At 56.6% G+C, this 11,791-nt stretch overlaps 6 protein-coding genes across 6 annotated transcripts; 2 read left to right on the top strand and 4 right to left on the bottom strand.

The window, feature by feature from the left end:
* The first annotated feature begins 153 nt into the window (after window positions 1-153).
* BO80DRAFT_144835 (TMEM14 family protein) lies at window positions 154-896 on the top strand. Its single transcript, XM_025713733.1, has 3 exons — window positions 154-284; window positions 356-589; window positions 727-896. The coding sequence occupies exons 1-3, from the start codon at window positions 282-284 to the stop codon at window positions 775-777; spliced, it is 288 nt and encodes a 95-aa protein (XP_025573410.1). The 5' UTR covers window positions 154-281; the 3' UTR covers window positions 778-896.
* On the bottom strand, window positions 754-2,406 carry BO80DRAFT_426897 (putative C2H2 finger domain protein). Its single transcript, XM_025719884.1, has 3 exons — window positions 2,215-2,406; window positions 1,754-2,169; window positions 754-1,705 (listed from the first exon to the last, which is right to left on the bottom strand). The coding sequence occupies exons 1-3, from the start codon at window positions 2,375-2,377 to the stop codon at window positions 1,016-1,018; spliced, it is 1,269 nt and encodes a 422-aa protein (XP_025573409.1). The 5' UTR covers window positions 2,378-2,406; the 3' UTR covers window positions 754-1,015.
* Window positions 2,407-2,706: 300 nt separating this feature from the next.
* BO80DRAFT_360145 (uncharacterized protein) lies at window positions 2,707-4,833 on the bottom strand (the record flags this gene model as incomplete). The annotated part of the gene is made up of 2 exons (XM_025715956.1): window positions 2,707-4,494; window positions 4,594-4,833. The coding sequence occupies 2 exons, from the start codon at window positions 4,831-4,833 to the stop codon at window positions 2,707-2,709; spliced, it is 2,028 nt and encodes a 675-aa protein (XP_025573408.1).
* Window positions 4,834-6,876: 2,043 nt separating this feature from the next.
* BO80DRAFT_411303 (carboxymuconolactone decarboxylase family protein) lies at window positions 6,877-7,736 on the bottom strand. Its single transcript, XM_025717960.1, has 2 exons — window positions 7,553-7,736; window positions 6,877-7,486 (listed from the first exon to the last, which is right to left on the bottom strand). Exon 2 carries the CDS (start codon window positions 7,457-7,459, stop codon window positions 6,899-6,901), a length of 561 nt encoding a protein of 186 aa, XP_025573407.1. The 5' UTR covers window positions 7,460-7,486; window positions 7,553-7,736; the 3' UTR covers window positions 6,877-6,898.
* A 217-nt stretch (window positions 7,737-7,953) lies between these two features.
* On the top strand, window positions 7,954-9,983 carry BO80DRAFT_426894 (DUF5427 domain-containing protein MTC1). Its single transcript, XM_025719883.1, has 2 exons — window positions 7,954-8,742; window positions 8,795-9,983. Exons 1-2 carry the CDS (start codon window positions 8,172-8,174, stop codon window positions 9,772-9,774), a joined length of 1,551 nt encoding a protein of 516 aa, XP_025573406.1. The 5' UTR covers window positions 7,954-8,171; the 3' UTR covers window positions 9,775-9,983.
* Window positions 9,984-10,030: 47 nt separating this feature from the next.
* On the bottom strand, window positions 10,031-11,638 carry BO80DRAFT_144689 (5'/3'-nucleotidase SurE). The gene is made up of 3 exons (XM_025713732.1): window positions 11,447-11,638; window positions 10,444-11,339; window positions 10,031-10,326 (listed from the first exon to the last, which is right to left on the bottom strand). The coding sequence occupies exons 1-3, from the start codon at window positions 11,456-11,458 to the stop codon at window positions 10,254-10,256; spliced, it is 981 nt and encodes a 326-aa protein (XP_025573405.1). The 5' UTR covers window positions 11,459-11,638; the 3' UTR covers window positions 10,031-10,253.
* Between the last annotated feature and the right edge of the window lie 153 nt (window positions 11,639-11,791).

Here is an 11,791-nt window from a genome sequence, read left to right as displayed (position 1 = left end):
CTAGCATGTTTGTATGATTGATGTGATGAAAGAAATCATGAATAGAGTGTTTGTCTTAATTGTTTACTATGTAAATAGTAGATAGTAGATAGTAGTAGGTAGTAGATCCGCACTGCATACCCCACCAATCAGCACCCCGATAATCCATCCACCCGTGGATCATGCCATCATGCGTACCTGACTACTTCTTACTTCTCCTCTACACTACACTACACGTCTTCACCTCATCCTCTATCTGTCCACTACATACACACCCATATTAACAACCATCACAAATCAAAATGGTATGTACCCACAACCATCCCCCCCCCACCCCAAAATCAACACTAACCCACGAACCCCTACTACAAAACAGACCCTCCAAACAACCACCCTCCTCCTCTCCCTCTTAACCTCCCTCGGCGGCACCATCGGCTACATCCGCACCAAATCCCTCCCCTCCATCATCACCGGTCTCTCCATCGGATTCCTCTACTTGCTTAGTTACCTCCGACTACGGAACAATCAGCCCTATGGGGTGGAGATTGCGTTTTTTGCGAGTTTGGTGTTGGCCGGGAGCTCGATTCCGAGGGCGGTGAAGACGGGGAAGGTGGTTCCTGCGGTTTTGGGGGGGGTTGGGGGTATTGGGGTTGTGGTTTTTGGGTGGAGTTTGGGGAGTCGTTGAGGTGGATTGGTTTGGGGGGGTTGTAGGGGGGATGGGTTTAGGTTTAGGTGGGGTGGAATGAGGGTGGTGGGTTGACTTTTGGTGGTCTGCTTAGATTGGTGATACTAGTATAATGATAGGGTATGGGCTACGGAGTCATAGTTATGTATGGCATACAGAATGCGTATTGCAACGTAAAATACAGGTGGCCTACCTGCTTGACTTACATTCATTCTCCAGTCAAGGTCGTTCACTTACAGATTCTCATCTCCGCTCGCTTCGACCCTACACCCAGTCAAGGACAACCCAATCAGCGGAGCGACGAACTTAGCTGCATGTTGTGATGCCTCCCGGGCAGACCGGGAATCCAAATCAAGCATCCGCCGGATCCCCTAAACTATCCATCCGATTCGTCCCCACCACCGTCGACGCCGGTACCTCCTCCACCGCCACCACGTCTGTGTCTTCGGGAACATATGCGTACCTTGCCAACCGTGCCATCTTCTCCTCCGGACTGATCTCGTTGTCTGAATAGACTAGCCGTGCCTTGGACTTGTCCTTTTTCGGCTTCTCCTCCGTCTTCTTCTCCGCTGCCGCGGTTGCTGTCGCTGCCGCGGCCGCGTCCGCCTGCTTCGCCGTGCCGTTGATCAGTTCGTCGACGGATGTGGAAAGGGTCGGCTCCGCATGCGGTTTGTCGCCGTTCAGCGCCGCGGCGTGTCCCATGTGCATCTGTTGCATTTGATAGGCATTGACGGGAGGTGCCGCCACCGCCGGTCGCTGTGGCAGATTCGGCGGGGTGGGCAGACTGCCGGACCGTGGCGGGAATGTCCCTGTCGTCTGCGGAGGGGTATTGCTCTGACCCGGAGGTACCTGGAAGGCACTTGGCGTCGCACTATATGTCTGAGGCGTGCCGGTCGGGAACGGCTGCGGCGAGTATCCCGCGGGCGGGAACTGTGCGCTCGGGGGGAATGGTTGCTGGCCAGGTGAAAAGGTCGGATACACGGGGCTCGCGGTTTGTGGGTATGGGGAAGCCGTGCCGTAGGGCTGGGGGTAATTAGCCGTCTGCATCAGTTTAGTACATCAATGGCAACAGTATAAGAAGAGACTCACAAATCCACCCACATTCGGTGTCTGTCCGCCCACTGGTATCACGGGCATCTGTCCCGCCATCTGTCCAGCACCCACCGGCGTCGCCTCACCACTGCTCCCCCCCGTCCGAGACTCCGCCTTCTTCGCCTTGTGCTCTGCCAATCGCTTCTTCAAATCCGACACGCTCTCCAGCTTAGGCTTCTTCGCGGGTTGACCGCCGACCCCGGTGCCCGGAGGCGGGTTCCCTGTCACGGCCTGGCGCTCGGCCTCGGCCTGCTGGAACTGGGTGACGACGCGCTGATGATGCGCCTGGATAATATCCTCGGGGACACCCTCCATGCCGAAGATCTCGACATCAAGGCTGGATCGATTCGGAAGGGCATTGTCGACGGCCGATAGCTGTTCCTTGTGGACTTGGCTCATGTGGACAGACAAACCTGCGCGATCAGTAACATTCAGGCCCACAGGCAAGGAGCACCCACCTCCGGCGGTGTTGAGTCGGCGCCCGCAGCGCTCGCACTTGAAGTGCTTCGCCTTCTGATGCGAGATGAGAATCTTCAGGTCGTCAAAGTCGCGCTCGCAGTAGTAGCACCAGGGACGAGCCATCAGCTCGTCCAGCGTGGGACCGCGTCTCTTCTTACCCATGGTGGTGTCGCGGGCGGTGTATTGATGGATGGTTGATGAATCGCCGTCGCCGTCGGAGTCGATGAGGCGCGGATGAGTGCCCCGTCACGTGCCGTCAGGTGACTTATGATGTATGTGCACTTCGCATCGATCTAGTTCAACTTCTATTTGCAGTAGATAGTACTCTGTAGCTAGATCTCATATGATACACCCATCCACTACCGCAATGTACACGGCCAATCACCCGCCCAATCACCCAAAATCACATCCGGCGCCGTCGCTAAATCACGCTAACTAAATAACAAACCAATGATGATACAATATGAACAACCCTTAGATATACACCCGTATTAGATCTCACGCGGCCGCGCATGCGGCGGTGGTAGTCCGGTAGGCGCCCCGTAGGGACTGTAGTATTCCGGATACGGTGTGCGGTATGGCTGAAGCGGTGCTTGCTGTAGCAGTCCATGCGGTCCGGGAAACGGTGCCACCGTGCGAGGATCGATCGGGGCATATGGCGTCAGGGAAGGCCGGGGAGCCGCAATCGGGGCCAGCTGGTGATGCGCCGGACCCGGGGCCAGCGGCGTCGCCGGCATGGGCGCCGGGGCGATCCCCGCGTTGGGTCTGCCCGGCTCATACACCCCGCCCTCCGGCTTCTTCTTGATCTTGCCCGGCTTGGGAGGCTCCGTCGCTTTCCTGGCCGCCTCTGCCGCGCGGTCAGCTTCAATCTGCGCCTTGGACCGCTTGGGATTGCGCACCCGACCCTCCCGGTTGAACCGCGCCCAGTGGTTGAGCATGGCCTCCGTGCGCTTCGGGTTCTTGGAGTTGGCAATCTTCTGGCGGCGAGCCTGCTCCGCCGGGTCCAGCCCCTCACTCGGTGCGCCGGCCGGAGAGTCGGCGGGAGGTACACTCGCGGGGGGCGCCGGCTCGATTGGTGGCAGCTGGCTGGCAGGCCGGGCCTGCAGGCTGGGGGCGTTTTCAACCCGTCCGGAGGATGGCCGGGCGGCCGAAGTCACCGCAGCCAACGGCTGGGACGGCTCGGTCGACGAGAGGATAGCCCCAACGCGTGCACCGCCGCGCCCGCGGCCCCGGCCACTCCCACGACCGCGCAGCCCGCCCCGGGTGGGAATTGGCCCCAAGCCGTCGTCGTCGGTGCCTGGGCGACGGCCGCGCGTGCGCCGACGGGCGCCATACTCTTCGACATCGGTCTGCGTCGGGGTATCGAGGGTAGCTTCATCCGAACCCGAGGCGGCCATCTCCCGGTTGGCGGCCTCCAGCTCCGCGGCCTTGCGCTTGCGCGTCGCCTTGCCGACAAACTCTTCGCGCGGCGGGTTCTGGAACTTGGGCACGTGTTCGACCCCGAACCGCACGATCATCCGCCAGCCATCCGGGTTGGGGTGGTTGGCCCCGATCTTGGCCGTCATCTTTCGAAATTGGGCCGGCGTCGGTTTGAACCCGCCCTGCGTGAACGGGTTCTGGTTGCCCACCTTGTCCTCCTTGGCCTCGTACTTGTACCCATACAACATGGCCTCCTTTTTGTCCTCGAACACTTGCGGGCGGAGCAGCTTCCGGGGGTCACTGGTGGGTTTGGCGTTGTGCCGAGTCGCCACCTTGTGCAGCTTTTCAATCGCAAGGTACTCATCCTGCCAGGCTTTCAAGGCATAGGCGACGTTTTCCGTAATGGCATACAATTCTTCCGTCGACCGATGCTCCGGGTCCCGCAGCTGGACCAGAAAGTCCTCCAGGGCCGTGATTTCGAGAAACTCCCCTTTGGCCGCTTTGGGCTTCCGATACGGCTCGGGGCGTTCCGCAAATTCAGCGGTCTCGCGCTTCTTCGCGCGCTTCGGGTCCTGGAGGACCGTGGCCCAGGAGTGATCCAGGCTGGTCGCCTTCTCGTCATAGTCGCTCGAGAAGTTGCGAATGTCATGCACGTTCCACAGATTGTGGAGACGTTGATCCAACGAGATGGGATCCTGGTCGCGCGAGAATTCATGCAACTGATTCGAAAGCGCGTCGGCTTCGGGCCCGTCCGCCTCCAGGTCATCGCCATCGAGGCTTGGGTCTTTGTCGTGATACGAATCCGTTGCGACGCCATTTTCGGTCACTTCAGCATCATGCTCGTCGTCTTCGGCCTCGCTCTCAGCCGCTGCACCGAGACTGTCCTCGGCCGGTTCATCGTCCTGCAGCTGAGACTCGTCCTCCTCATACAGGGAGAACTTGGCAATGTGCGGGTGCACGGAAGCGATATGAGTCTTCAAAGCCTCGCTAGACTCGGTGCCATTAGCAGATTCAAAGTACTTGCCACACCAGGAGCATTTGCAACGGTGTGTCATGGGAGATGGCGATGGTGATGCCTGAGTCGAGGTTGAGCGCGCATGTATGGGCTCGGAGAATTGTCGGCGCAGTGGAGAGTCCTGGCTGGCCAAGTCCGAAGTATGGCTGTCCACCTCAGCCTCATTCGGAGGGAGCGGAGCCATCATGAACGCAAAGAAAGAAAGAAAAAGAAAGAAAGAAAGAATTAGATAGAGTGAAGTAGTTGAAGTAGGAATAAGGTACCGAAGGACGATCCTCCGCGAGGCCCAAGGTGGGATCTGGCTATAGTGTTAGTCGACTAAGTTCCGGCTGAAAAGTTCGCTTGCGGCGCCAAGACGCCAGAAGTAACTGCAGCGCAATCTTCTACTCCAGACGTCCCGAGGCGTAAGGAGGAATAAAAACAAACACGAGCGAGGAATTAGACGAGCGAGGGGGAAGCATTGGGCCGCGTGCCATGGCACGATGGAGTAAATAGGGACAGAAACGTGGCAGACATGGCTCTGGCAGCAGTAGACGTAGTATGAATCAGGCAGATGATATGTAACATACCTTTGGGCGAGAGAAAGCCGACCAGTCGGTGCAGGAAGTAGAGAGAAGAGCAACAACGTGCAAGGAGTCCCTCTCCAGAGCACGAGAAAAAAAAACAGTGCAAGAGTGGTTTGTTTAGAGTGTCCACCGTGATGCCGCGAACGGTTGGCAGGGATAGTAGTAGTGGCCGTGGTGGTTCTGGAACAGGAAAAGTAGAAGCCGAGCGGGTAAGCAGAAAAAGTATGCGGCCACCACGACTCGCGACAGCCACCGAATGAAACAGAACAGATCTAGATGAGGAAAAAAGTATAATTTGCCCGCCGTGGGATTGGAGGATAGCAGGCTGGGCGTGCAGTGAGGCGAGTGCAAGAACCGGGGGGGGGGGGGAGGGAGCGCGAAGCTCTCTGGTAGTGGATCTATGAAGTCTTGACGGAATGGGGGAGACGGGCGCAGGCAAAAGAGGGAGTGCAAAGAAGAATGAAAGGGAGACAGCCCGAAGGAATTACCAGGAGGAACACCGCCAGCAGCACAACACCGGCACTGAAACGGGAGTGAGGAGCAGCAGAGGCCGGTTGTGGGAGGATTGGGAGAGTGAATTGCTGGGGGGAAGAAGAAAAAGACGTGAGTTTGTAGAGCCAGCAGGTCGCCTTCACCATGATCTAGTAGTAGTCAGTCCGTAGTCAGTACGCCGTAGTCGAGGGTAAAGTCCCGACTGTCGCCCATTCGGGGCCTCTGGGCCTGCTGGTACGCGCCATACGCCCATTACCTTATTTTACTGTATGGATCCACTGCTACAGCCAATGGGGGAGCTGCTACTGCCCGGAAAAAGACCATCTCCGGATAGATCCCCGTCACGCCGGCGCCGTAGTCTTGATAAGGCCAATCAGATCGGCCGCTGTTGGCTACTCGTCTGTTACCGGACAATACCCCCAGACAATTCAGGTAGGTCCTCCTACTCCGTATACTCGAGTCCGTCAAGGAGTCGAAGTCTGTCGACTGCTATCGAGTGATGGATGTTGCCCCTGGACAGCCCGGGAGAGGCATCCCTGGTCAAGAGATCAGTAATAGCCGGAAACCCCTCGTGGGACCTAAGGTAGACAGCCCGCCTGGTGTCAACCTCTTCTCATCAAGGTTGCCAAACACACACAAAACGATGGACATCCACGGGGTCCCTGCCTGAATCATGGGGCTGTATTGTTACCCAGCATACGTGACATCATACTCCTGATACGGTCGAGACACTTGGTCGGTGCCTACCATCTACTACAGTACAGTGTCTCCTGAGTCCCTGTGGCGAAGTATCCAGGGTCCATTCCAGTTTCAAACAAAGGGCAACAGAGTAATGGGCTGATGGGACTTGAGAGCGACCAGTTAAATTGCAGTGGTTAAAGACCATCACGGAATGTCTCGGTAACCAACCATGCTGAAAGCATGCTTGGAGTAAGACGAGCGGGGGAACAAGGCCCGGCAGGTTCTGACATGATTATTAGGTAGCTGAAACGGAGTATGGGTACTGGGGGTGGGCCCAGGCTGGCAGTGTGCCATCACTCTTCCTCCTAGACTCTATGTCTTCCTAGTACATAGTACGTAGTATTTGTGTTATCTGCTTATCATCGCGGCTCTATCGATACGTCTTACACCATCCCACCGGCTGTTGATACTGCATTGCATGCATTCCACTCGGAGTAATCTACTATAAATCTAGTCATGATTCATCTCACCAACATCCAACGCCACCAAAAACCGACTCACACAATTGTAGGCAGCAGCTGTGCTCGTTATCTCCACCACTTCCCGGTCGTTGAAGTATGTTTTGACCTCCTGGAAGATTTCCTCCGGTACCGTCACCGTCTTGGTCATGGCGTCCGTATACTTCAACACAGCACCCTCCTCCCGACTCAACACATTGTACTGCACATTCTGAGAGATATCCAGGTTTACATCACGGATGGCCTGCATTGCTTCCTCACTCAACCCGGCTTCTTTGAGCAACGGTGCATGCTGTTCCCATTCAAATTCCGCCCCATTGAGAACTGCCACGCGACAGATAATCAGTTCACGGATCACGGTCGAAAGGCTGGTCCGGGACCGGATGGCGCCCAGGAACGTATTCCATCCTTCGGCGATGGGGAATGAGTGCAGGAGAGCCAGGTCCAGGGGTAGAAGGTCTCCTGGGGCTCGTCGGGCCTGCATGCGAGCGAAGATATTGGCTTCCTCCGGGGTGCTCGTAGGCGGGGGGTTGGAAACATATGGGAGACGCATGATCGGCTTGTGCGTACAGTAGGTATTCTATACAGCATTAGCCAGGCCATTCGGTTTGTAGAGGGCTGCGCGTAATAACGGGAGCAGCAGTACCTATATCCTAGTAGTAACCGATTTTACGGATGTGGTACAACAATTCGGTAAGGTGGTCTGCGAAGCTAAGACTGGATCTCGACTCTATTTATGCAGGACGATAGTGGGGAGCCTTTGCTTCTTCCTTCTACTAGTAAATACCATCGGTGTGCTGGTCTTTCTCTTTCCTGGTTGGGCAGCAGAGGTTGCATTCAAAGGCATCCCAACTATACTAGTTTTTTTTGCCAGGTATTTGTTAAAGTTACGCCTACACTACTCGGAATCTTCCCTGATGTCGAATGTATATTTGACTCGGCAAAGCACCGACCATTAGATAGTAGTCTATTTATAGTGCCCTCTCAACATCACATACTTGCATTTCTATACATCATGCAGGATACTGCACCAATACCTACCCGACTTTATATAGTATATCTATCGCTAGGATAATTCACCCCTCTGGTGTTGACAATTGGCATGGTGGAAGACACTCCAGCCACACGCTAACGCCTCTTGGCGCAGGTCATCACGCTCCACCGCCCAACATCGTTCCCCAGAGCTCCAGCCTCCAGCTGCCTCCGATTCCCCTCCATCTCCATCCCACCACATCATTTACCCCATAGACGACAGAAGCTTCACAATGCGTCCCAAGTCTTCAAAACCCACCAGCGATGAGCTCCTCGCTCAATTTGACGACCTGGGTGTCGACTCCGCCCCTGACGAGCAGTCCAAGACCACCCCCAAGCCCACCACAGCCCAATCCGAACAAGACATTCTCGCCGAACTGGACAATCTAGCCTCACAGCGCCCCAGCAGTGGTCCAAACACCCCGCGCGTGTCTACCAACGAACCCAGACCTATTATCAAGTCCCCGAAGCCGGCCGCCACCACTGCGACGCCCCCCACCGGCCGTTCTAGTGAAGAGAAACAGGCGCCTCGCAAATCAGGGGAAAGCGCCCGGGTGTCTTTTACCGAGAAGAGGGCTGCCGATGTACAAAAGCCGGAGCCCGAGAAGCCGGTCGTTCAGGAGAAAGCTGCCTCGAGCGGTGGTGGCGGAGGATGGTGGGGTGGCATCTTCGCAACCGCCAGTGCGACTGCCAGCGCTGCCATGAAGCAGGCTGAGGCGGCCGTCAAGGAGATTCAGCAAAACGAGGAGGCTCAGAAATGGGCTCAGCAGATGAAGGGGAATGTAGGAGCTCTGAAAGACTTCGGTAAGTATCTACGTGTAACCCGCCTTACATGGTTGCTAACAAGGACCTCCAGGTGGGGAGCTGCGCAACATGGCTCTTCCTACATTTACCTCTCTTATCCACACGCTCGCTCCTCCGATCTCGTCCCACGAACGTCTTCAAATCCATGTCACACATGATCTGTCTGGGTACCCCAGCATCGACCCTCTGGTATATGCGGTTTTCTCGCGGGTGATGGCCCAGGTCGAAGGCGGGGACCTCCTCGTCATCCAGCGGGGTCAGGAGTCAGCCCCGAAGCGCGGACTGGATATCGGCGGCGCCCAGTTCTCTGGCCCGGGCTGGCATGATGGCCCGTGGTGGCGCACCGTGACCCCCGGTAACCCTCGCACTCTGGCGGCCATCCGCGGCACCGTCGAGGCCACCAAGTTGGCGCGGGCCAGCGCCGAAGCGTATGCTACCGAGTATTTCTCCGCCAAGGGCGGCGTAGAGGCGGCTGCAAAGCAGGCTACACAGGATCTGAGCGAAACCAACCCGGTTCGCAGCAGTGACATCTTCCTGGCGATCCAGGCCATCAGCCAGACCACCTCGACCGAACTCTTCCAGGCGGGTCCCACGACGGACCAGGCCACCCCCGGCGTGGTCGATGTCCCTGAGGCAGCCGAGGAAGAGGTGGTGTTCGCGCTGTATCTCCACGATCCCATCCACGGCATCGCTTTCCACACGCTCTCCCAGGCCATCCCTCAGAAATGGATCGACTGGCTCGAAACCCCGGCCGTTCCAGTGGAGGACCCCGAGGCCGAAGACGCCAGCGTCCCTCGTACCACGATCCCGGACGAAATCGCCAACATCATCGAAAGCGGCGGCGTCGATCCCCGGGAATGGGCATCCGAGTGGATTGAAGAATGCCTGTCGCTGGCGGCAGGGGTGGTCGCACAGCGCTACGTGGCGCGGAGAATGGGGGTGGGCGAGGGCGGCCCGGCCAAGGGTAAGATGCGTGCTGAGCAGGCATCCGTGGTGGACAGTGGCGCGGGCGAGGCTGCGCGGGCGCTTTAGAGTTGGTGATGTCGATCAACTGACTGTCTTTATCGGATTTGCGTCTTTCTTATGACCACATGATATGCCCCCATTCCATATTCCCATTATCTTTATTCTGGTTTGATTCTGGTTTGAGCCATGACCCTAATCATCCCACCAAACCAGCATTCATAATACAATTAGCTAGTTAGTTACTTACCCAATACCAGTACGAATGTACATACACACCCTCCACCCCGCAGCCTCTAGATCTCCACCATCCGTCCCTCCCTTCCTCCCTCCCTACCCCACCCACTTGCCATACACAATCCAAAGGAAAATCAAGTCAAATCATAAATCCAAATTCAAGCCACCTAAGGCAGCAAAACAGAACCTTTGCGGGTATCTAGGTAGTAGTAGTAGGACAGATCCTGATCACATATACGAATCATCCAACCATCAAGCCAATTCCATGCATCCAATCAGTTAGGTATCTAGTCGGTCATCATGCATCATGTTCATGCATCATCCAAGTGCAATTGGCCTTCGAGGCCAGGGACGTGCCAGAAGTTGGCGCGGAGGGCGGTTACACTATATTAGTATTAGTATGATTGTGTTTTAGGTATTGTGGGGGGAGGGGAGATATGATGGTATGGTATGGTATGATATGATGTGATAAAGAAGGAAGGGAAGAGGGGATGAACGAACCTAGTATTTCCACTCAACACGGTATGCGCATCCGTTCCCTCCGGACTCTCCTGCAATGCCTTCTTCATATCGGATAATTCGGCGGCCCAGGCGAAGTCCCGCTGTTTGAGGCCGGTGCGTTTACTCGATGTCTTGGACCGGGTGGTACCGTTGATTTCACCATTGGTTTCTTCACCAGTAGTCGAAGTTGTAGTACCATTCGTCAAAACCGGGGCCTTATCCCCCGACACCTCCGAGTACAAGTACCCCCTGGCCCAATAATACGGATACGTACGGGTCCAAAGCACCGGTCTCGACTCGACATCGGCGCGCATCGGCACATTCACATTATAGAGTTCGACCTGATCATCCCAGTTGCGGATGAGATGGTTGACGACGCGGACGGCGAGACGAGCCGCCGCGTGGATGATATCGAGGGGTTGTTCGTCTTTGCTGCCGAAGGAGATGGCGATTCCGCGTTTACCGCACGTGGCGGCCTCCAGGGCGCCGCCGACGGTTCCGGACGAGAGATTGTAGATGGTGGAGGCGTTGCGGCCATGGTTGGGGCCCGAGATCACCAGGTCGATGGGACCGCGGTCGGTGAAGAGGTTGTGGAGGCCGAGTTGGACGCAGCTGGCGGGGGTGCCGTTGGTGATGACCACCCAGTCGCGGGAGGTGGAGGGGTCATTGTGGTTGTCGGGGTAGGACTCGTCCCAGGTGCCGTCGCCGCGAAAGGCGGGTAAAGGCACGTAGGTGGCTTTCAGAGAGGCTTCGATCAAATGTGCCTTGCCGATCCAGGAGCGGGAGGCGGCGGGAATGGCCACGGAGATGCGGTGGCCGGCGGACTCGAGCGCCGTCACTAGTGGCTCGATGTATGGCGACAGTCGGCGGGACGGCGGTCCGTCGTCGTTGACCAGCTGATGGGTGCGATGCGGTTAGTTAGGCTACCCATGGGATTATGACATTCTGGGATTGGAATGCTGGATAGTGAGGTGGAAGAGAGACAGAAAAAAGCAAATCATACCAATATATGCATGTTGGAGGGAAGTCTATAGGATGATTTGCTTGGCGGAGAGGAAGAAATAAGGAAGGATTGATTGATTCTTTTCTCGGACTCGGACTTGGGACTTGAACTGGACTGGACTGGGTTGAATTTGGAACCGGATTTTCCCCAGCAGGACTATTCCCACACTCGCTCTACTCGATGGGTCCGCTCTTAGTTCGGAAATCTGGAGGAGAATTGCTTCTGCTCTGAGGGCATCCGAATGTCCTCCCCGGCGTATTTATAGGGACGATCAGGCTGGGTAATCGTTGAGCCCGACTCCCATTTTCGATCACCGTTTACCCCGACCTCGAAGAGAAACCGGGG

This window comes from Aspergillus ibericus, assembly GCF_003184845.1.
Source record: "Aspergillus ibericus CBS 121593 unplaced genomic scaffold BO80scaffold_31, whole genome shotgun sequence".
NCBI lineage: Eukaryota > Fungi > Ascomycota > Eurotiomycetes > Eurotiales > Aspergillaceae > Aspergillus > Aspergillus ibericus.
This window is presented reverse-complemented; position numbering and strand designations above follow the sequence as displayed.

Excerpts from the sequence above, each read along its gene's own strand:
- BO80DRAFT_144835 (XM_025713733.1), top strand. Across the intron at positions 590-726 it reads GGGCGGTGAAGACGGGGAAG|GGTGGTGGGTTGACTTTTGG; the intron begins GTGGTTCCTGCG and ends GGGTGGAATGAG.
- BO80DRAFT_426897 (XM_025719884.1), bottom strand. The coding sequence starts at position 2,377 with ATGGGTAAGAAGAGACGCGGTCCCACGCTGGACGAGCTGATGGCTCGT. Across the intron at positions 2,170-2,214 it reads CCGACTCAACACCGCCGGAG|GTTTGTCTGTCCACATGAGC; the intron begins GTGGGTGCTCCT and ends CTGATCGCGCAG. Across the intron at positions 1,706-1,753 it reads CACCGAATGTGGGTGGATTT|ACGGCTAATTACCCCCAGCC; the intron begins GTGAGTCTCTTC and ends AAACTGATGCAG.
- BO80DRAFT_411303 (XM_025717960.1), bottom strand. The coding sequence starts at position 7,459 with ATGCGTCTCCCATATGTTTCCAACCCCCCGCCTACGAGCACCCCGGAG.
- BO80DRAFT_426894 (XM_025719883.1), top strand. The coding sequence starts at position 8,172 with ATGCGTCCCAAGTCTTCAAAACCCACCAGCGATGAGCTCCTCGCTCAA. Across the intron at positions 8,743-8,794 it reads AGGAGCTCTGAAAGACTTCG|GTGGGGAGCTGCGCAACATG; the intron begins GTAAGTATCTAC and ends AAGGACCTCCAG.
- BO80DRAFT_144689 (XM_025713732.1), bottom strand. Across the intron at positions 10,327-10,443 it reads GTGTTGAGTGGAAATACTAG|TGTAACCGCCCTCCGCGCCA; the intron begins GTTCGTTCATCC and ends ATACTAATATAG.